The sequence below is a fragment of the Serinus canaria genome, chromosome 28 (assembly GCF_022539315.1).
Source record: "Serinus canaria isolate serCan28SL12 chromosome 28, serCan2020, whole genome shotgun sequence".
NCBI classification, from domain to species: Eukaryota; Metazoa; Chordata; class Aves; order Passeriformes; family Fringillidae; genus Serinus; species Serinus canaria.
This window is the reverse complement of record NC_066341.1, coordinates 1,341,401-1,362,887: the sequence shown is the minus strand read 5'-3', so window position 1 is coordinate 1,362,887 and position 21,487 is coordinate 1,341,401. Positions and strand designations below refer to the sequence as shown.

Genomic DNA, 21,487 nt, shown 5'->3' with positions numbered 1-21,487 from the left:
AGGAATGAATCCCACAGGACCCAGAGGATCCCACAGGGCTCAGGGGATCCCAGAGGATCCTCACGGAGCAGGAATGAATCCCACAGGGCTCAAGGGATCCCACAGGGCTCAGGGGATCCCAGAGGATCCTCACGGAGCAGGAATGAATCCCAGAGGGCTCAGGGGATCCCAGAGGATCCTCATAGAGCAGGAATGAATCCCACAGGACCCAGAGGATCCCACAGGGCCCTCATGGAGCAGGAATGAATCCCACAGGGCTCAGGGGATCCCACAGGATCCTCACGGAGCAGGAATGAATCCCACAGGACCCAGAGGATCCCACAGGGCCCTCAGAGAGCAGGAATTAATCCCACGGGGTCCAGAGGATCCCACAGGATCCTCACAGGGCAGGAATGAATCCCACAGGGCCCTCATGGAGCAGGAATGAATCCCACAGGGCCTGGAGGATCCAAACGGAGCAGGCGAGAAACCCTCCAGACCCAGAGGATCCCAGAGGATCCCAACGGGGCCCAGAGAATGCCAGAGGATCCCACAGGATCCTCAGGGAGCAGGAGGGAATCCCCCAGGACCATGAAGATCCCCCCTCAGGGAGCAGGAATGAATCCCCAGGACCCTCAGGGACCCCAGGGAAGCCCAGAGGCCTCTCCCAGCAGAACTGGGATTCATTCCCAGCCAGGAACGGGCAGGGAGAACAGAACAATTTCTGCTTTCTGTGGGATTTTGTGGCGTTCCCCCCACTGAGGCTGCTCTGGCTCTGGGTCTGCAGCCCCAAAAGGGCAAAATTCCCAATTTAAAGTCATTCCACAGAATGGAATGAAAGAGCAGGAAAGGCCAGGGGGAAGCCCAGTGAGAATTCCAGGAGGAATTCATTCCTCAGCCTTGCTACATCACTGTCCAGTCCCTCAGTTATTCTCCATCATTCATCAATTATTCCAAAGGTGACCAAGAATTTGAGGTCCATGTTTTAATCCTGATCAAAAATGCCAGATAAAAATCAGCCTCACTCCTGATTTAAAATTCTAAATTCTGATATTCCAGCTGAAAATAAAAACCGTTAACTGGCAAAGAGAACATCTCTAAAAGACAATTTCCATGCAGTGGTTGTCTCAGTCTTGGAAAACAAAATATTCAGTCGCTGGTTTATCCTCATGGCAAAAGCAGAAGGCCACAAATTTCCTCCATAAAAATTTCAGCATGGGAAATTCAGGAAAAGTTTAGGAAGAATCAGAACAGGCACGGATTTTAGACCCTCAAAAAAAACCACCTTGTATGAAAAAATAATTCAAAAATCACCTGAATTGCCCCTTCCATGAGGGGAAAAAAGAAGCACCAAGATATTCCCTAAAAACCTCCCCACTTCCAGGCAGACCCCTGGGCTGTCACATCACAGGGTGGAAACTTTTCCAATTTATCACCTGGTCATCAACACTCCAGAGCTGCTGGATCCCAGGAGAAAGGGATCAAACACCAGGAAAAAGGGATCAAACACCACAAGGGATCCAACACCACAAGAGCCACTGCTAAGATGCTGATAAGAAAAAAGCAAAGCACCACTTAAAGCAATTTAAAGAAAATTTGGGGTTTTTAACCAACCTAAATCCAGTCCAACCTACGGTTTATAACTATTTCCAAGGAAAATCTGAATTTTGGGATGACACAGACTTGACAGGAAGCAAAACCAACACTAAAACCCAAAGGATATTTGAGAGCTCCAAAGAGGATCGAGGTATTTTGTCCCTTTCACTCCCGTGGTTTCATTCCACAGAATGGGAATGAGAGGACAATTCCCAAATTGAGGACAATCCCTAAAATCTTTGTGCTTCACCAAGCACTGTTTCCATCCCAAAAAGCTTTGGGGAATATGAGAAGAAACCAAGAGGGGAGCAGGGTCCAGGTCAGAGCCTCCCAGCCCAGCCCAGCCTGGGTTTGCTCCTCCTGTGACGTGTGCTGGTTCCTACAGCTACAAACACAGAAATTCCCAAAGGAAACCCCAAATTCCCACTGGAAATGTCATTCCTTCAACACTTCAGAGCCTCGGGATAATTTACCAACAACTCCAGGAAGGACAGTGTGCAAACAGCACCTCCAGAACCACTGGAGAGTCACCAGAGCATCTTCTGCACGAAGGACTGTGAGCAAACACCGAGCCCAAAGCACAAATCCCTGCTGGGCTGGGCTGGGCTGGGCTGCTCCATCTCCAGATACCTACCAGGTCCTCCAGGTCAGAGCCACTGGAGCAGGAGTGTTTGTGTCTAACTGGAACGGGAATGAGGTGAGAGCAGGGAAGCAGAGCCCAGGCACTGGGGTGGAAGCCATGCAAACACAGAGCTGGGGCAGGCAGGGCTCTCCCATCCCTGGGAGCACTGGTGGGACACACACACACTGCTGGGACAGGGAGGAGAACCTGTGCTGGGTGTGGGACACAAATCAAAGCCCACAGAGGGTGTGTGGTTCGGGGAATGTCCTTTGGGACCACGGGAGGCACCTGCCTGCTCACTGCATCCCCCTCAGCAGTGCCAGGCTGCTCCACAGTGGGACACTCTGCCTTCACTCTGGGCAGATGAAGGGATTCTGCTGCCTGCAGCTGCTCCATCTTCACCACCAACACCAATTTCCCCTCCAAACTGGTTTTTCTTCTCTCCACATTTCATGTTTGTGACCACCACCACCTTTTGGGGCATTCCTGGAGGCACCGAATCCACCTCAGTTTTAATTTAGCAAAACTAAGGAATTCTGTGGGTGTTCAAGAGGCCAAAACTACAGAGAGCAGAATTAATAAATCCTCTGCCTTCCACTCAAGGTGTCCCTGTCAAACAGAGCAAAACCTGAGGAGGTTTTTACAGGATAAAACCAGCAGGAAAAAAATCACAGCCCAGTGTGTGCTCTGGTCCTTGGCACTGACCAGTGGGACAAAACCAAGCCAGAGTGATTGAGAAATCAAAGGGAAAAAAAAATCAACATAAACCCCAAATGTGGACATGCTGTCCAGTGAGAACTGAGAGTTTGCAGCATGCTCTGCTCTAGGGGACAGTGCTGGTTTTTGGAGGCACACAGGGCACAGCAGAACTCACAGAAACAGGCAGAAGAGAGAGGTTAAGAAGCAACTGAGGCAGGGTTAAGGAAATGCAGACAATTCCTGCCACTCGGATCCAGGGCTGAGCTTACCATCACCTGGCTAATGAAGGAGACCTGGAGCTTCTGCCTGGCAACCATGAAGGGGCAGCACTTATTTAGAAAGGATCCTCCTTACAGCCTTCAACGTTCAGTGATGAAACAGAAAATGGATTTTCAGACTCTTGTGATGCTCTGGAAGAATTCCCTGCACTTCTTTTCTCCAGGTGGGATTCTCCAGAGCAGCCAGCTGGGGCTCTTTCAGCAGCACCAGGCACTGAAAATGCACTTTCTTACACTGGGGCACCCTCAAATTTTGCCTGGTTTTAATTTCTTGCTGCTGGCAGGTAAAAAAAATTTCCCCTTCAGAGGATCACACACTCCCCCAAGTTGTGATTTCCATCCAGGACATGTGGATGTGTGAGGAGATACAGGCAGAGCAAGGAAAAGCAGCTGGCATGCAAGGGAGTGTGCTGGGAACCCAATCCCTGCCAGCCACAAGCTGCTCATTTTAAGAGCATTTTCTGTAGTGTTTTCTCTCACTGGGTGTGTTCTCACATAAAAAAGGCCCTGATCTAAATCAGTTTGGGATATTTAGTGTAAATATTTAAATATTTAGTGCCCAGGAGTTTTCCTGCTGCAGGAGGCACTGAAATTCCCCCTTTCTTGCCCTCCCATCAGTTCCCCTGGGATCCTGGCAATTGAAAGGGCTCTACCTGGAGGTTCTGCCCCCCAAACTAACACCACCCCAGTGCTCCACCAGCAGCCTGATCCTGTGGTTCTCTGCTCACTGCAAAAGGCAATTCAGCAGCTCCTGAAGCCCTGTGGGAGTGGGGATGGAGAGGAGGCCGAGATGGGGCGTCGGTGATGCATGAGGCACACACGGAGTCACAGTGAGACAACTATGGGGCAGTGATGGAGAAATCCAGCTCAAACACACACGAGAAGCAAGGCCTGTGGAAGCACAGAGTCCCTTACTTGAGGGGAGCTGCCAGGAGAGAAGCCTTGATTGGAGACAGGAGAGGTGGGAGACTGGTTGGCTGGGGAGCCAGCATTACTGCGGTACTGCTGGAGTGAGGCCTACAGAACAACACAGAGTTAAACACCTGCCAGGAGGGAGCCTTGCAAAACACCAACAACTTCTGCAGGGATGCAGCTGGGAGAAACCATCCTCGTCAGGGTCTGTGTGGGGAGACAGGATTGTGTGAATGAGGTCCCCAAAATGGGGGGAGAGAGCTCTGGGATGGGCCCAGGGCAGGGGCAGGCACAGCTGGGAGCATTTCCTGCCTGTTTTCACTTCTGCTCCGTTCAAAATATATTCAAAAAATCAGGTCAGTCAAGGATTTAGAGCAAAGAAGTCTTGGAAGCTGGGAATAATTCAAAAAGAATGTCATTCATGCTTCAGTTCCAGTGGCAGCCCCACGTGTGTGTTCACTGGGATGCTGCCCTGCCTCCAGCTGTGTTATCAGCACAGAGAACACCTGAAGGACAAACCTGAGCTCCCAACCTGTCCCCAACAGCCCCAAACTCCACTGCACCCCAGGACATGGAGCAGGCACCCTCAGGGAATTCACACTGTGCTCTGCAGGCTTTAGCTGGGATTTTTATACTCTTCTCAGCTGTCCTGAGAAGTTATTTTCAAAGATTTAAATTTTTTTCCATTATAAAGAACCCTGGTTTGGAACAAATTAATAATATTAATGGGATTTAAATAATGCTGCACTAATTAACATCAAGAGTAGCTCAGCTCTTCTTATTTCACTTCCATTGGAAATTAAGGGATGATTGAGGAGAACCTGCAATCCAGTGAATTTAACCAGATTTGCAGGGTGGGAGAACTCTGCGCTGCCATTTTTGACCTCAAACTCTGTAAATCCCAGGAAAATATCTCTTTGTACTCTGCACTGCCACTTACAACCTGTCAGAAGGTTGTACAAGCTACAAATACGTTTCAATTCTCTTTTACAAAACCTGTGCAGAAGTTGCCAGCGAGGCTGTGACAGCTCCAAAAGCTTTTTGATAAAGCGGCTTTAAATCTGTTTATTTAGGAATTACTCGAGTTGCTTTAGAAGATAAACACAGCAGCCTAAAAGTTCAGGTCATAAAGAGGTTTAGGATGAGGAAAGCAACACAGAAAGCAAAGGATGAGATCAGAATTGTCTGTACTGGTGCTACATGAGGATTAGAATCAGAACAGGGACACGTTTTGAGTGGGGTGGGATCCTTCCCACTCCTGGCTTGTCCTTCCCTCTTCCCCTCCCCACCCTGGAAGGGAAGCAGCTGCTCTCAAGGAGCACCAACTGTTAAAACTTTCACCCACAACTGAGTGCAGATCAGCAGGATGGATTTGTTCCACTGCCAAAGCCATTCCTGTCACTACAGCACTGCCAGGACACCACGGGTGGGACACCCAGGACCCCCAGGGCAGGAGGGGCTGGGGGAGCTGGGACTTCCCTTCTCTCCTGGCCTCTGATTCCTGATTTGGGATTTTCAGCTGCTGAGACAGAACATTTCCTAACAGGCCACGTTAGAACAGGAGGGAAAAGGGATCTGTCCATAAATCCTTGCTCCAATTCTTCAGGGCACTGGAGGCAGCCACAAATCCCATTTTAAAACACATGCTCTAAAATTCCTTGCAATAAAAGGGTTCTAGTGAAACTGCAGAGAATACCTGGTTCCAGACAACTTTAGGAAAGTGATTTTTTCAGATGGTATTTTATTGGGGAATGGTTGTTGTGGCTGGACTCTCTCGAGGCTCTGGGAGCTCCCCCAGTCTGTCCCAGGATGTGTTGGGGGGACACTGAACACCCTGAAAATCTCCCAGTAAACACTGATAGATTTAAGCTGGGACAAAATGTAATACAAATTTCCCTCTAGAAAACACTTCAAGGTTCATTTAACCAAAACCATTTGAAGTTTACTTCAGCCTCCCTCAAACCCTCAGCACCAGGGGGTTGTCCCAGCCCTTCCCAAGGAAAGCCCTTCCCCAACTCACCGAGTTGATGTCAATTCCCATGGAGGGCTGGCTCTGGCTGCCTGGAGGTGACTGGGGGATGGTGGAAGGTACCGTGACAGACAGAGGGGGCAGCTGGGGGCCCCTCTGCAGCCCCGAGCTCTGCAGCAGAGGGGGGGTCTGGGGCAGGGAACTGGCCACTGCTGGCTGCTGCTGCTGCTGGGAGCTGGTCTGGGTGAAAAAGGGGTACGGGGGGAGCTGCTGCTCCAGGGACAATGCATCCATAGCCACGGCCTGCAAAAGAAGGAGCAGCATCAGCCAGGCTGGCAGAGGATTCCTCTTCACACCAGAAAATGGAGTTGGGCTTTGTGTTGTAAAAATGGCACCTAAAGGTTCAGAGAGTCAAGAAGCTGCTCTGAGATGTTCCTGGCCCTGGCAGGGGTGGATTGGATGAGGTTTAAGGTTCACCCCAAGTCAAACCATCTCATATAAACCAATACTTTACAAGGCCAGTTGAATCTCGAGGTCAGAAATCACCAACCTGGGCAGTCACAGAGCCACCATGAAATAGATTTTAAAAGTTAATTTGGTTTCTGTCACAAATTAGAGAAATGGCTTTTAAATTTCACAGCTTGCTTTGGGACAACACAAAAAAAGGGTGGTGTAAGAGATGGTTTTTATCACGGCTCTACAAAAGAGGAAGTAAAATCTGCCCCCTCTACAAACCTCTCCTGTTTTAAGGCTCTCAATTAAGGAACACCTTTAAAGGAGGAAATTACAGAACAAGAGATGAAGTTCACAGAATCATGGTTTGGGCTGGAAAGGACCTTAAAGCTCATCTTGTCCCATGGACAGGGACACTTTTGACTATCCCAGGCTGCTCCAAGCCCAGTCCAACCTGGCCTTGGGCACTCCCAGGGATGGAGCAGCCATTTCCCCCCACCCTCCCAGGGAGGAACTCCTTCCCAATACCCCAGTGGCTCTTTGATGAAGCAATTAAACCAATGAAGCTGTGATTGGGAAGCCTGGATTGCCCCTGAGCTCCTACCTGAGTGATGGGTGACAGTGGGGACAGCGTGGGGGACATTTGCTGGGACTGAGGTCGCCGTGAGTCCGCGCCCAAGGACAGGGGGCTGACACTGGGCTGGCGGTGCTGGGACGGGGCCGGCGTCGTCGTCATTCCTGCTGGGAACAACAAACCCCCCTCAGCACGGCAGGGACACAGCAGGGACACAGCAGGGACACAGCAGGGACACAGCAGGGACACAGCAGGGCCCTGCTGAGCTCTGGACCCAAAAGAATTCCCTAAAGCAGGAGAAAAGAGCGGCCCGAGCGGGCAGCGCCGGAGGCGCCTCGGCCGATGGCACGGGAGCTCGTTAGGTGATTTGTAATTAATTTTGTCAGGTTGAAAAGCATCAGGATGAGAGGAAGAGCCCTGTGGGTTGTCCTGGCTCAAGCCCAGGCACGGTTGGTGGGGTTGGTGGGCAGGATGAGGAATTGGAAGAGGCAGAGCAGCCTCAGCAGTTCCAGACACCTGCACTCGGCCAGCCCAGGAAAAGCAGGTTCTGCTCTGTTTGTGTGGGCTCAGGCTCTGGGAGTGAGATAACAAATCCTGGAACCAGCCTTATCAGAGGGCACTTGAGGTACTGTGAAAGCAAACACCTCTTTAATGGAAAAAGCAGAAGCAGAACTGGTTATGCAGGAAGAGCCCCATTTTTAATGAGCCAGCAGGGCAGGAAACGTCCACCACACTCCCAGGAGCCACGACCTGGCACGGGGTGAGGACAAAAAACCCAAATATGATCATTTTGTTCAGATCAAGGCAAAAATCTGCGAGTTTAGAAACCTCCCCTCTTTTCTGCTTCACCCCAGAGGAAGTGAGGGAAGGATTTGAGGCCAAGCCAGCATGAGCAGCAACTCAGAGGAGCCTGCAGCTCCCGGGCACCTGGCACAGCTCAGGGCTGCCAGGCAGGTGCCAGGCTGCCAAGGAGGCAGCAGGAGAAGGGGCTCAGGCAGGCAGGTGCCCAACCCAGCACTGGCTCCCCCTGACCCCCCCCAAGGTGCTGCCATGCCCACATCCCCTCGAGGTAAAGTGAATCAAATCCCCATTTTTATGCACAGGAGCCACACTGAGAGAAATCAGAGAAATCAGGGAGATCAGAGAGATCAGGGAGATCAGAGAGATCAGGGAGATCAGGGAGATCAGGGAGATCAGAGAGATCAGGGAGATCAGAGAGATCAGAGAGATCAGGGAGATCAGGGAGATCAGAGAGATCAGAGAGATCAGAGAGATCAGGGAGATCAGAGAGATCAGGGAGATCAGGGAGATCAGAGAGATCAGAGAGATCAGGGAGATCAGGGAGATCAGAGAGATCAGGGAGATCAGAGAGATCAGGGAGATCAGGGAGATCAGAGAGATCAGGGAGATCAGAGAGATCAGAGAGATCAGGGAGATCAGGGAGATCAGGGAGATCAGGGAGATCAGAGAGATCAGAGAGATCAGAGAGATCAGGGAGATCAGAGAGATCAGGGAGATCAGGGAGATCAGAGAGATCAGAGAGATCAGGGAGATCAGAGAGATCAGAGAGATCAGAGAGATCAGGGAGATCAGAGAGATCAGGGAGATCAGGGAGATCAGAGAGATCAGAGAGATCAGAGAGATCAGAGAGATCAGGGAGATCAGGAGATCAGAGAGATCAGAGAGATCAGAGAGATCAGAGAAATCAGAGAGATCAGGGAGATCAGGGAGATCAGGGAGATCAGGGAGATCAGGAGAGGAGAGAGATCAGAGAGATCAGAGAGATCAGGGAGATCAGAGAGATCAGAGAGATCAGAGAGAGTCAGGGAGATCAGGGAGATCAGGGAGATCAGAGAGATCAGGGAGATCAGGGAGATCAGAGAGATCAGGAGATCAGAGAGATCAGAGAGATCAGAGAGATCAGAGAGATCAGAGAGATCAGAGAGATCAGGGAGATCAGAGAGATCAGAGAGATCAGAGAGATCAGAGAGATCAGAGAGATCAGGGAGATCAGAGAGATCAGGGAGATCAGAGAGATCAGAGAGATCAGAGAGATCAGAGAGATCAGAGAAATCAGAGAGATCAGAGAAATCAGAGAAATCAGAGAGATCAGGGAGATCAGGGAGATCAGGGAGATCAGGGAGATCAGAGAGATCAGAGAGATCAGAGAAATCAGAGAGATCAGAGAGATCAGAGAAATCAGAGAGATCAGGGAGATCAGAGAAATCAGGGAGATCAGAGAGATCAGAGAGATCAGAGAGATCAGAGAGATCAGAGAAATCAGAGAGATCAGAGAGATCAGAGAAATCAGAGAAATCAGAGAGATCAGGGAGATCAGGGAGATCAGGGAGATCAGAGAGATCAGGGAGATCAGAGAGATCAGAGAAATCAGAGAGATCAGAGAGATCAGGGAGATCAGAGAGATCAGAGAAATCAGAGAGATCAGAGAAATCAGGGAGATCAGAGAGATCAGGGAGATCAGGGAGATCAGAGAGATCAGGGAGATCAGAGAGATCAGAGAGATCAGGGAGATCAGAGAGATCAGAGAAATCAGAGAGATCAGGGAGATCAGAGAGATCAGAGTTGCAGGCCGGGCAGGGCTGGCTCACCCTGGCTGGCAGAGCTGATGCCCAGGTGGGTCAGGTTGGCAGCGAGGTTGCCGGTGCTGCTGGAGCTGCTCAGGGCAGGGAAGGAGGATTCCTCGGGGTCCAGGGGCGTGGGCAGGGGCGAGGGGAAGTGGATGTTGGTCAGGTCTGGCAGCGAGCCGCCCGTGTTGTGCGTGCCAGGGATCAGGGCTGTAGTGTTCTCCTGCTCGGCTGAGGGGAAGATGCTGCAGGCAGGAGAAAAAAAAAAAAACAAATTAATTGATAGTTCACTCTGCAGGGAGTCTTTTGAAATTGAGTTCACAAGAAATTTTATTAAAATTTTTTTAAATTTTTTTTTAATTTATTTCATTAAGATTTTTTGGAGCTTTTTGAAATGTATTTCACAAGAAAATTTTATTAAGATTTTTTGAGCTGTTTAAAGTATATCTAAGAAGAAAATTTTATTAATTTTTTTTGAGCTTTTAAAAATTTATTTCATTAAGATTTTTTTGGAGCTTTTTGAAATTTATTTTACAAGAAAGTTTTATTAAGGTTTTCTTAGATTTTTAATATGTATTGAACAAGAAGAATTCCTAAAGATTTTTTGAGTTTTTAAATGTATTTAACAAGAAAATTTTATTAAGGTTTTGAGATTTTTAAAATGTATCTAACAAGAAAATTTTATTACTATTTTTTTGAGTGGTTTAAAAATGTATTTAACACGAAAATTTTATTAAGGTTTTTTTTGAGTTTTTTAAAATTTATTTCATTAAGATTTTTTGGAGCTTTTTGAAATTTATTTCACAAGAAAATTTTATTAAGATTTTTTTTTGGAGATTTTTAAAATGTATTGAACAAGAAAGATTTATTAAGGAATTTTTTGAGCTGTTTAAAGTATATCTAACAAGAAAATTTTATTAAGATTTTTTTTGAGATGTTTAAAATGTATTTAAGAAGAAAATTTCATAAAGAAGTTTTTTTTTAAGCTTTTAAAAATTTATTTAACAAGGAATTCCACAAAGAACATATTTCTAAGCTTTTTAAAATTTATTTTAAAAGCAATTCCATAAAGCAGATATTTTTGAGCTTTTTAAAATGTATTTAACAAGAAAATTTCATAAAGCAGATTTTTCTGCACTTTTTAAAATGTATTTAACAATTAAGAAGATTTTTTGAGCTTTAAAAAATATCTTTAAGAAGAAATTCCATAAAGATATTTTTAGTATTTCTGACTTTCAGAGGGTCTTGTTTTGTACCTAGAAAATTCCAAAGCAATTGGATATTCCATCCATAATTCTTCCTAAAGATCTCGAAAAGTGCTTTTAAAATAAGAAATGGTGAGAACTTACTTGATTCCTGGAACTTCACAGGATTTAGGTCTCGATGACCCAGTCTGAAATAGAAGGGAGAGAGATTTGAAGGCAAAACTGCTGCTGGAGGGTATTGCCTCAGAAATATTTCCATTTATGAGGTCAATTTAATCATTTCTCTGTGAGATCTGGGAGTTCTTAGAAGATATTTATCTTTTTTTTTTGCTTTATTGGTCAAAGAAATTTTAAATTTTCAGAGTTTCTCCTCACATAACCAAACCTGTGCATTCACACCCACATAAAATGCTCTTTCTGCTCTAATGTTCATTATTTGTTTTTAAATAAAGCATTTAATCTCCAGTTTCAAGGAGTTATTAATGTTTACAGTGACTGAAGCATTCCTTTATTTAAATATGTTCAGAAAAGAAAATTTCAAGGTGCAATTCCCACCTTTTTAGTGTCCCAGCCTTGCTTTGAGAGGGTTTTGTCTGCATCAGAGGTGGTTTCTTCCATTCCAGGGACAGTCAGCAATAAAACTAAAAATAAATTTAAAAAAAAAGATGAAAAGGAGTCATTAATAATCAAATTAAAAAAAAAAAGAGATGAAAAGGAGTCATTAATAATCAATAATCAATAATATTCAGCTTCTCACTTGGAAGTTTAACCTTTGGGAAAACCTTAGAAGGTTGAAATTCTCAAGGAGGATGAAACAATAAAAAATGGAATTCCCAGGAGGTTTCTGCAGGTGTTTGTAGGTGTTGGCTGAAGGAGTTTTTGGGATCAGGGATTTCAAGGCTGGACAATTCCTTCAGGATCAGCAATTCCCGATTTTCCCGAGCTGGAGCAGGAGCAGGGCCCAGCAGAGGGCACCAGAGCTGAGGGTGCCGGAGCTGCTCCAGCCTGGAACTGCTCTGGGATCTTCTGGAATTGTTCTGGGATCCTCTGGAATTGCTCTGGGATCCTTTGGAACTGCTCTGGGATCCTCTGGAATTGCTCTGGGATCCTCTGGAACTGCTCTGGGATCCTTTGGAACTGCTCTGGGATCTTCTGGAATTGCTCTGGGATCCTCTGGAATTGCTCTGGGATCCTTTGGAATTGCTCTGGGATCCTCTGGAATTGCTCTGGGATCCTCTGGAATTGCTCTGGGATCCTCTGGAATTGTTCTGGGATCCTCTGGAATTGTTCTGGGATCCTCTGGAACTGCTCTGGGATCCTTTGGAACTGATCTGGGATCTTCTGGAATTGCTCTGGGATCCTTTGGAATTGCTCTGGGATCCTTTGGAACTGCTCTGGGATCCTCTGGAATTGCTCTGGGATCCTCTGGAATTGCTCTGGGATCCTCTGGAATTGTTCTGGGATCCTCTGGAACTGCTCTGGGATCCTTTGGAATTGCTCTGGGATCCTCTGGAATTGCTCTGGGATCCTTTGGAACTGCTCTGGGATCCTTTGGAACTGCTCTGGGATCCTCTGGAATTGCTCTGGGATCCTCTGGAATTGTTCTGGGATCCTCTGGAATTGCTCTGGGATCCTCTGGAATTGCTCTGGGATCCTTTGGAACTGCTCTGGGATCCTTTGGAATTGCTCTGGGATCCTCTGGAATTGTTCTGGGATCCTCTGGAATTGCTCTGGGATCCTCTGGAACTGCTCTGGGATCCTCTGGAACTGCTCTGGGATCCTCTGGAATTGCTCTGGGATCCTTTGGAATCTGCCCCTCTCTCCCTGGGGATCCCCAGCCAGAATGAGCTCGGGGTGCAGCCTCTGCTCCATCCCTGCAGGTCCCTCCTGAAATTCTGGGAATTCCACTCTGCTCCAGGAGCTCCTCCAGAGCCCCCCAGCCCAGAGGATCCTCCCCAGGGCAGGAATGACAAAATTTGGGGCTCAGGAAAAACTTCTCCCTTTGTTCTGTGTCATTTTTTCCTGGATTTCAGCAGCCAGAGAGGTGAATGTGATCCAGCTGCTGTCCCAGGAGTGGCAGCACTCCTGAATTTTACAAACACACCTGTGGGGATTCCATTGTTAGAAATCTTTTTATCTTTTTTTTTTTCTGCTCACCTCTTTTCTGCTGCATGTCCTGTGACCCTCCTGAAAAGGATTCCTGCTGAGCTGGAGTCATGGTGCTCTGGTGCAAGGCAGAATCAGAATTTGTCCTGAGAGAAAGCAAAAGCCACAATATTTTTATTGTCAGCTCCACTAAATAAAAGAATTTTCCTCTCAGATAAAAGCAACAACTCAGAAAAACCTCAATATTGTGCATTAAAACCCAAAGATCTCTGTGTGGCAGAAACCAGGCAGAATTTCCCTGTGAAACAATCCATTTGCAGAACAAATTAGTTCAAGTTTGAAGAGCAATTGTTTCAATAATGGGATTGAGAGGAACACAGGATCAATTGGTTGCCCTTGTTAGAACAGAGTTTTATCTGCTTTGTTCAGATTAAATATGATCAAATAAAGCCATTTTAAGCTGTTTAGCCATAATTTGGTTGTTGTGGTGGTTAAAACAAACATTCCTGGTTGGGAGGAGGAAAAGGAATGGCTCAGGATGTTGTGGAGATGGGAATTTTCATGGCCAACTCATCTCAGGATGAACTTTGAGTGTGGCCACCCTCAAAGTGTAACTCTGTGTTCCTTCCCACTGGAACACTCCCAGCCCAGTTTCTGCACCCAAAGGAATATCCAAGTCTTGGGCTGTGCCTGGGAACATCTGGATTTTTAAAGATTTTTAAAGATTTTTAAGGATGAAACTTTAAAGATTTACCTTTAAAAAGGTAAAGTTAAATTAAAGTATCACTTGCAGACACCTCATCTAAAACGAGCACTAATGAATTCAAAGCTGAGTTTCTGAATTTCCAAAGGCACAATCCCAAGGGCTGCAGGGTCAGAGAGCACCCAAAGGCCCAGGATGGTGGCACCCACCTCCTCCAGCTGGTGTCCGAGGGCGGTGACAGGTACACGGTGCCATAGGGGCAGCTGTCCACGTGGGCCAGGGTTAAGGCAGCAACACCTCCACTCCAGCAGGGAATCTTTTCCCAACAATAACTCCAATTATCCTGTCAGAACCACCAAACTCACAGATTCTCTACAGGGAGCTGTAAAAGGATCTCAACCCAAAGTATGATCTGGATTGTTGGGATGTTTGAGCAGTAAAAAATCCTTCCTCCTTTCCCATGGATTTAAGCCCTGGTGCCTCCACCCTCCTGTCACACATTCCCTCCAGCCCCACCACTGCCAGCTGATTTTACACTGTCAGGAGTGCTCAGCCCCATCCCCAAATGCCAAGAGGGTGAATCAACCTGCACTGGAATGCACCAGGAGCTGCCAGGGAGAACCCTGGGCTGGCTCTGCTCAGCTCCAAAGGGAAACTCCATTTCCCCAGGGCAGCCCTGACCTTTCAGGGAATCCTGGAGTGGTTTGGGCTGGAATGAGAGGATGCAGAGCTGGCAGAGAGGGTGCACCCAATCCCACATGTGCCCATGTCACCCTTAAATGTCCCCAAACCAGTTCTGAGGATGTCACTGGTGCCCACTTGGACTCTGAGCTGTTGACCACATCCACCCATCAAACCCAGTTTAACACTGGACATGCCATGGGACAGAGCCAAATGCCACACACAACCCAGACAGGGCCACCACACCCACAGGGCACCCAGTCCTGCTGGGTGTCCCAGTCCATCCAAGCATCCCTCAGCTGCATGTGGATCACCATCCCCACGGAGAGCTGAGGAAAGGGGAACTCTTACTTTACAAACAGGAGGAGTTCATGGAACAGATCAGGGCAAAATGATCTTTGGGAAAAGCAGGGCCACGGAGCTGGGAAGTGACTCCACTGCTGGGGAGGAGGGAGCAGAAGGGATGGGTGGTGGGGCACCCTCAGGGAGGGATCAGAAGGGTGCTGGGCAGTGGGCACCCTCAGGGGAGGGATCAGAAGGGGTGCTGGGCAGTGGGCAGCCTCAGGGAGGGATCAGAAGGGTGCTGGGCAGTGGGCACCCTCAGGGAGGGATCAGAAGGGTGCTGGGCAGTGGGCAGCCTCAGGGGAGGGATCAGAAGGGTGCTGGGCAGTGGGCAGCCCTGCTCCCAAGGATATCTGCCGGCCGTGCTTGTCCACGGAGAGCGGGCGGCGGTGGGGCGAGCCCAGGCGGTTCCGGTCCCGGTACACTCTGTCCACCAGCCCGTGGTGCCGCGTGGTCCTGCTCGTGTCCAGGGCTGACGACTGGAACGGGGTCTGGGAGAGACACAGGCATTACCCACAGGGAAACAGCCCCAGCCTGCCCAGAGCCTCCTCCTCCTCCTCCTCCTCCTCCTCTTCCTGTGCCAGGCTGGCTCGCTCTGAGCGATCCGACTCCAAACAAGATGAGCGCCTTGCGGTGTTGTTTTTCCTCCGACAGCTTTTTGGGAAAGCTGCCTCCTCCAGAAGGGGCCATGCTGGAGTGCCCTGGCCTGGCCCAGCGCTGCCCTCACAGCCTGGCACCCCTGAAGCCCCGGGGCTGAGCGTGGCAGGAGCTGCCAGGCACTGGCTGCATGCCCTTGGTGCAGCATGCAGGGTGCACAGGAGGAACATGCCGACATCCAGAGCCTGACCCGGGGCAGGAGATGCAGGAGGAGCTGCACGCTGAGCTCAGCATTCCCCAGGACACGCTGCCTGCTCTCAGGGCTGCCTCTCACCCCTCCTTGCAGCAGATTTATCTTAAGGGGACACTGAGAGAATGAAAAGAAAAAGAAAAGCAGTTTCCTTCCTCCTCTGTCGGATGGGTTTGAAGTGATTTTCAGCTCCTTCAGTGACCCGAGGTGGGATGATCCCACCTGGACTCTTATCTCACTGACATCCTGAGCAGATGATTTCAGAGCAGGAGGATGGCAGGGGAAGGACAGGGAAGATGAATTCCCAGGCTAAACTGGAAAACTTTCACATTTTCCACAGCCCTTCCCAGCGTGTACCGGGGGGACAAAGGAAGTACCGAGGGGTCAATCTCTGCTCGTACTCCAGCAGCAATTTATGGGTCTCCAGGGAGAAAAATCCTCCCCAGCCTTGCACTCCCTGCCAATGTGAACAGCTTTGCTGAGTCCCTCAACACCATCTGTTTGGAAATCCAAAATTTCCTCCTCCATTCAGGTGCTGCACGTGGCAAATGCACTGTCCTGGCTGCCAAGCCATGAAACCATCTGGCTTCCACATTCATCCCTTTTTCTTTGGCTTTTTTGCTTTTCTTTTTTTTTCCAAGTGTCAGCTTTGGCTGTTGAAAAGATTATTTCTATAAAGCTTTGCATTTATTTTGAAAGGCTTTGTTTGTATGAACTTTTTCAAGAGTCTTTCTACTATTTTAAACCTTTTTCTCTTCAGCAAATATTGGGCTGCTCACCCTCCCTGCACACACGGGCTGTGTTAACAGAGCTGCAGAGGGGCTGTGGTGTTTATTTTCTCATTTCAGAGCCAACATTTTATATGCAGCAGAATATTTAAGGCAACAGGGGACTAGAAAGGAGCACAGTGACTTTTTACAGGACTCTCAGCACTTCAGATCGTGGGGTTTGTGCTTCACTTCCTCACTTGGCTGAGAAATCTCAAATAGAATCTCAATTTTAAGGGATTTAAATGCAAACACCGTGCTTTAATCTCTGCTGCAAGCACTGAACAACAATCCCCACTCACAAGTGGGAATATTCATCACTCCAAAGTGACAAAAGGTCTCAAACTCCTCCTTTTTTCTGTTGTTACAGCCCAAAAGGCAGCAAAATTTGCAAATACGTGCTTGGAAGGTCAACAGGAAAAGCAATTTCCTATGTCAGTGGTGTCAGCAGAGTGCTGCTAAAAAAGGAGCAGCCAGCCCTGAGCACAGGGCTCACCTGGAATTTAAAGGGAGGCCAAGGCATAAAATTATACAAGTTTTATGTAAAACCAGCTATTTTTTTGGGTTTTACCTTTAATTGGCACAATTTCCTTACCAAAGATCTCATCTGAGTGCAGCAGTGGCACAAACAAACACAGAATGTGTCCCAGGTCAGGGCTAAATTCACAGCAAGAGGGATTTTGGGGCAGTGCTGTTCCTGGGTTTACAGGAACCAAGATCCCCAAAGATTCCTGAATTTAGGGAAGCAGAAAACACCTGAGGAAATGGATATCACCTCCAACAGGTCTGGCTTCTCTCAGCAACCTTCCTATAAAATTTATTTAGGGCCAAACACCAGGACAATGTGCCTGGATTAAAACTTCCCATCTCTGTGTGGCATGAGATATTTAACTCTAGGGGAAAAAATTGATTAAAAATAATTAATAGATCTGAGCATTGATTGTATGTGGGAAAATGAAGAACTAAAAGAGTTTCACTCCCCTGAAAAACATTCAAGGGTTTGAGACCAACCCCAAACCATGAGAAAAGCAGCTCAATACAGACAGGAAGGAAAAAGCTCAGAGCTCTCCAAGTGTCCTTTTAGGATTTATCAGGAATGAACCCAGGTGAGGTGGAAGAGGGGGAAGGAGGAGTGGTACCTACTGCTGGCTGATGTTCTGGTGCCTCCTGGTGCCAAGCAGGATTTGGGAATTCATTCTGCCCTTCCCCATGGATTTAAACATGCAGGCTGAGTGCACATGCTCAGAGATTGCTGAAACCACAGGCCAAGACTGAATAATCCACTGGCTGCATCAAAGAAACCCCCAAAAAACCAGAAATAACCACATGACAGCAAGTCCAGGGAGTCTGCACAGGAATTATTTGCATGTTCCAAACTGGGATGCATGGCAAAACCTGGATTTGTGTGGCAGCCCTGCAGTCCTGTGGAGCTGGGGGTGACCCAAATAACTCCTGTGCAGGGCAGAGCTGTGCAGGAATACGTATCCACCTGGGCTAAGGGACCAGTCCTAAATACGTATTTGCACAAACCTAAAAACTTGTTTACCAAAGAGACAGGAACTGCTCCAAAGGCTTCAGCCAGAGCTCCGTTGTGCTGCAAATCAAAGAAGCAGAAGATGCTCAGACACCAACGCTCTCAGCAGGCACAACCACCCAGGCTCTGCCTTCACACCATCCCAGAGTCGTTTGCAGTCGTGCTTTCAGCTTCAGATTGGAAAAACCTGGAAAGCTTTTCCCCCCCCCTGCTACAAACACACGGGGTTGTTTTGTTGCTTGTCACCATTTGTTATCTGGAACAACATCAATTTGAGGGGTTTTTTTTAGAGTGTGTGTGTGTGAAAAAATATAGAAAAGCTCAGGGTTTAAGGATAGTTTGTTTCTGTCTCCTCCTCCAGTCATTCATAAATTTCTGAATATTCCCTTTTCAGCAGTCAGGATTAAAACAGTCCAGGTAAAAACCACCATCAAGCACAGAAATACTGAAATATTATTGTTTAAAAGGAATTCTTAACCTTCTTAACAAAAAGCTGAAGAGCTTGAACAGAGCAGACGTGGAGTAACACTGGGGACCTGAATCTACTACAAACCTCTGCTCTGTATTCCCCAAAGAATTAAAGATTAAAATAGACTTTTGCCTCTCCTCCTGCCCGAGATTCAAGCTTTTAACCTGCCCAAATTCAGCTGTCTGCACCTATTTCAAGAAGCAGTTAGAGGAGGTCAGCAAGAGTTTCTCCATCTTTATTAAGCAGCCTTCATCAGAAAACCACAAACTGCAAAATTTCCTTCCCACCACATCCTCGTGAGCTCAACTGTAACTCTGACTGCTCAAAAAAGGAAAACCAATGCAGAAATGTTCATTATTTTGAGCTCTCTAAATCAATTCAACGTGGAAATCAGGAGTCCACAAAGGATCCACCAACTAATCCTGTCCTTGGACAACACCCTCTGTCCAAACCTGCTTCAAACAGCAAAATATTCACCTGAAACTCTGATTTTCTGTTTAAGGTGCATCATTCCTGGAGTCACAAAACCTAGCAGGACATTTTTACATTTCCTTTCCAGCCAGCCCAAAGAGAAGTGATTATTCTGACACCACTTTGTGTCCCACTGCTCCTCTCCTCTCCCAAGATTCCTCCCACAGAACGTGCACATCAATTCCTCCACCCCCAAACCCCCAACATCATCTTTATTTCCACCCATTTTGCTTTGAATTTACAGCATCTTCCCAGATTTCATCAGGAATTGCATCTGACCCCAAAGCCTCACAAGCAGGGACAGGAGAACTAAAATCAACAATCAACATTAAAAAATACCCACACATCCCAACCCCACCAGAAGGTTTCAAACCAGGGTGCTGCCTTCTGGAGCAGCAGCTGCCTGGGAGGACACAGCAGCATCCAAGCCCAGAATTCATCACCAAATCCAAGGAAAAAGCCTCTGAACTCACCTGGAAGGGGAGATCCATGGCACTGTTCCCAATCTGATTCACATTTGGCAATGACCCCCCATAGTACTGGCCACGACTCTGCCCCAGTTGCAAATATTGGGTTTTCTGCAGCTGTAGCTGAAAGAAATGAAGGAGGAAAATACAATTCCAACTGTTAGAAGCAGCACAACTTGACACTGTGATCACTGAGAATGGAAATCATTAAAAGGCATCAATCCAACTTTGACAAAGGAGGGTCGACCTTCTCCACAAGTTTCTTGCAGCAGGAAAAGCCCTGGAGAAAGGGCAGGGAGAGCTTTCCAAGGCAAAGGCAGAGCCAGGTTCTCAAACAAAGGACAGAGAGGTTTTCCCAGAAAACCCCTTCAGCCAAGGAACAACCAAAGCACCACCAGGAATTCCCTGTGGGACAGGGACACATGGATGCTCTGCAGAGCTTCCCTGGATTCCACCCTCCAGTCAAATATTCCAGGGGTTTGCCCAGAGCTGGAGACACTGCTGGATGTTTAGCTGGGATGCTCAGGGGGACTCAGGGGGTTCAGGGGTGCTCAGGGGTACTCAGGGTGTTCAGGGGAGTTCAGGGGTGCTCAGGGGTGCTCAGAGTAGCTCAAGGATGTTCAGGGGTGCTCAGGGATGCTCGGGGTGTTCAGGGGAGTTCAGGGATGCTGAGGGTGTTCAGGGGTGCTCAGGGGTACTCAGGGTGTTCAGGGGAGTTCAGGGATGCTCAGGGTGTTCAGGGAAGTTCAGGGTGCTCAGGGGAGTTCAGGAGAGCTCAGGGGTGCTCAGAGATGCTCAAGGGAGCTCAAGGATGCTCAGAGATGCTCAGGGATGCTCAGGGTACTCAGAGGAGCTCAGGGATGTTCAGGGGTGCTCAGGGATGCTCGGGGTGTTCAGGGGAGCTCAGGGGTGCTCAGGGTGTTCAGTGATGATCAGGGATGCTCAGAGGACCTCAGGATGTTCACAAGTGCTCAAGGATGTTCAGAGATGCTGAGGAATGCTCAGGGATGTTCAGGGGTGCTCAAGGATGTTCAGGGTGCTCAGAGGAGCTCAGGGGTGCCCAGGGATGTTCAGGGGTGCTGAGGAATGTTCAGGGGAGCTCAAGGATGTTCAGGGAGCTCAGAGGAGCTCAGGGGTGCCCAGGGATGTTCAGGGGTGCTGAGGAATGTTCAGGGGAGCTCAAGGATATTCAGGGAGCTCAGAGGAGCTCAGGGGTGCCCAGGGATGTTCAGGGGTGCTCAAGGATGTTCAGGGTGCTCAGAGGAGCTCAGGGGTGCCCAGGGATGTTCAGGGGTGCTCAAGGATGTTCAGGGTGCTCAGAGGAGCTCAGGGGTGCCCAGGGATGTTCAGGGGTGCTGAGGAATGTTCAGGGGTGCTCAAGGATGTTCAGGGTGCTCAGAGGAGCTCAGGGGTGTTGAGGGATGCTCAGGGGTGCTCCAGGTGCCCACACCACACTGCCAGCACCCAGACAGGATGCAGAGAAAAGGCCCATCCTGTTCACTCCATGCCAACACTTTGGGGAGCATCCACAGAGGATCACAGAATTCCAGAATGATTTGGGTTGGAAGTGACCTCAAGGATCATCTCATCCCACCCCTGCCATGGCAGGGACACCTCCCACCATCCCAGGCTGCTGGAACCCAGCCCTGGGCACTGCCAGGGATGCAGGGGCAGCCACAGCTGCTCTGGGAATTCCATTCCAGAGTCTCCCACCCTCCCAGGGAGGAATTTTATATTAAAATAGTCCCTGAGTACAAGCTCACCCTGAGGACAGCTCACGCATTTTCCTGACGTTCAAACAATTCCTAGAAAACTCAAAGACCTTTTATTCACAGAATTTCCCTCAGAAGCCAGCAATTTCCAACTGCACAGACAGTTTAAATCTCTGTGCCTGAGCTGAGGGACCAAACTAATCCCTGATTTAGGAGCTGACTCTGGAGATGAAAGCTCTCCATGGAGCACAGAACCCCAGGATCACTGAGGTGGGAAAAGAGCTCCAAGGTCGTGCCCAGCCTTGGCCAGGGTGCTCCCAAAACCAAGTGGTTGAGGGCTTTTCTCCTTAAATAAAAAGACAGATAATCCCCTCAGGCTGAAGATTTATCAGATATTCCCAGTTTTCCCTATCAAATGGCTGGGAAAGGTCCCATGTGAGGAGCAGGAAAGGCCCCTCTGCTTTTCTTGTGCAATATTTTGCCACGCAATTCCTGAAGGAAGACATGAAATGAGAG

The 21,487-nt window shown here is 48.3% G+C and overlaps 1 protein-coding gene across 4 annotated transcripts in view; it reads right to left on the bottom strand.

Moving 5' to 3' along the window:
* Positions 1-21,487, bottom strand: part of CRTC1 (CREB regulated transcription coactivator 1) — a 46,016-nt gene that overhangs the window by 9,030 nt on the left and 15,499 nt on the right. For 2 of the 4 annotated variants that reach the window (XM_050986027.1, XM_050986029.1), the window contains exons 2-10: positions 19,266-19,382; positions 15,058-15,195; positions 13,891-13,952; positions 13,030-13,124; positions 11,428-11,513; positions 11,017-11,060; positions 9,692-9,912; positions 7,113-7,249; positions 6,107-6,358 (exon numbers count right to left, since the gene is read on the bottom strand). In XM_050986027.1, coding sequence (XP_050841984.1) covers positions 6,107-6,358; positions 7,113-7,249; positions 9,692-9,912; positions 11,017-11,060; positions 11,428-11,513; positions 13,030-13,124; positions 13,891-13,952; positions 15,058-15,195; positions 19,266-19,382 — 1,152 coding nt within the window. Of the gene's footprint in view, positions 1-4,089; positions 4,192-6,106; positions 6,359-7,112; positions 7,250-9,691; positions 9,913-11,016; positions 11,061-11,427; positions 11,514-13,029; positions 13,125-13,890; positions 13,953-15,057; positions 15,196-19,265; positions 19,383-21,487 lie in introns of all 4 variants that reach the window. The other 2 variants (XM_050986030.1, XM_050986028.1) reach the window with 2 other exon arrangements.